Source organism: Nestor notabilis, unplaced genomic scaffold, assembly GCF_000696875.1.
Source record: "Nestor notabilis isolate BGI_N333 unplaced genomic scaffold, ASM69687v1 scaffold19005, whole genome shotgun sequence".
Classification (NCBI taxonomy): domain Eukaryota; kingdom Metazoa; phylum Chordata; class Aves; order Psittaciformes; family Psittacidae; genus Nestor; species Nestor notabilis.
Window position 1 is genome coordinate 7,131 of NW_009929076.1, and position 1,560 is coordinate 8,690.

The following is a 1,560-nucleotide window of genomic DNA, read 5'->3' on the forward strand; positions in this document are numbered from 1 at the left end:
ATGGGGCACGGGACAGGGGTGAGAGGCCAGGTCTGGGCAGAAATGCTGGGTTAGAGCAGGAAAGGGGGTACCCCAAAATCAGAGAGAACCCCAGCGATGAGAACCAGGAGCTGAGTTCGAACATCTGCAGCATTAAACACTGCGGAGAAGGAGAGAGGGGGTGAGAAGAGGTGGGGAGCAAAGACCTTCCTGGAGAAGATTTACCACCAGGACCCAGTTGGGGATGAACAGTATTTATGGAACAGCTTTTCTGCACTTAGCACTGGGTGTTCCTTACAGGGGTTCAGCCTCACGTGCCAGCCAAGCTGCAGCAGAGGAGCAAGTATAAAGCCTCCTGACCTTTGAGGGCTGTTTTCAGCAGCTTCTGCGTCTCGGTGTCGAACGACTGTATTTTATACTCTTCTTTGCCTGTTTCTCCCATGACTGGCCTCCTCCAAGGGTAAGAGTCAGGGGAATGGATGGGCTAGTGACAGTCCCTGGGGAAAGAGCACACAGAGCTTAGTTGGACAGAGGCAGACCTTCACCCAGCCACTGGCAAATCCCATCTAGTGCTGGTGCACGGCCTGTTACCCTGGCAGCTCGCACCAGCCCTACATCTGAGCAAAGCCTTGCTCCCCATCTCTTTAAGCTTTGTTTCCTATGATAGGACTTAATCTTCAAAGCCTTTATGTTCTCCTCATATGAAATGTGTGTTGCAGTCTGCTGATCTGCAGATTCAAAGTGCACAGCACACCAAGGCAGCCCCAAAATACACCTCAGAAGGCTTCCCTGTGGCTGTATCACAGGGAGGCACACACAGGAGCACCCAGTGCAGCCACTCTTTGTGCCTTTAACACACCAGCTCAACTGGTGTCACAGAAAAGCTTGTGAAGAACCAAACCCAGCACCTAAGCACCCAGAGCACCTCCTGCACCACTGTCAGGCTCCCTCAGCGAGACACAGCAAGCTCTGCAGCCAAATCCCCAACAGCAAGAGCTCCCATCCCACTGCAGCCATGCACAGCTCTCTGCAGGACCAGTGCTGCTCCTAAAGAGCCTCCAGATTAGTTTGTTGCTGCTTTGTGATACGCTAAAGACAGCAATAGAGTAACGTGGCACAGAGAGGAAGGGCTTTCCCTGACAAACACATTCAAGATGATGTGCTGAACACAAACTGCTGGGCTGGCCAGACCCACAGCACACACACGGAGAGGGCGCTCGGCCAAATGGGCTTTGCCAGCTTGAAATTCCTTGTCTGTTACTCACCCCTCACTGCAAATAGGTCCTGACAGGGAGTAAAGCCAAAGAGCCCATCGCCCTTTAGAGGCATGGGACACACACATAAAGAACCTCGGAGCAGAGAGCAGCGGGTAGAGGCTGTGCCCTCCTCTCCTGCCCCATGGGGCGACAACTGCCAACGCTGCCCCCACAGCCAAAGCTCCCACCTGCACAGGGTTACCTGCGGGACCAGCACTGAGGTGTCTTTCCCGGTTGGACTCACAAGCAGCGCTGTGCCCTCCGTGCCATGCCCGGGTGACAAACACCTTCCCACCCGGCGTCTCCAGCCCCGCTGTGCTGAAGG

The 1,560-nt window shown here is 54.7% G+C and overlaps 1 protein-coding gene across 1 annotated transcript in view; it reads right to left on the minus strand.

Annotated features, from left to right (window-relative positions):
- The window catches only part of MIF4GD (MIF4G domain containing), a 3,590-nt gene extending 3,129 nt beyond the window's left edge, over positions 1-461 (minus strand). Inside the window, exon 1 of the mRNA XM_010014825.1 lies at positions 340-461. Within this exon, the coding sequence (XP_010013127.1) occupies positions 340-421 (82 nt within the window). The 5' untranslated portion in view covers positions 422-461. The remainder of the gene's footprint in view (positions 1-339) is intronic.
- Between the last annotated feature and the right edge of the window lie 1,099 nt (positions 462-1,560).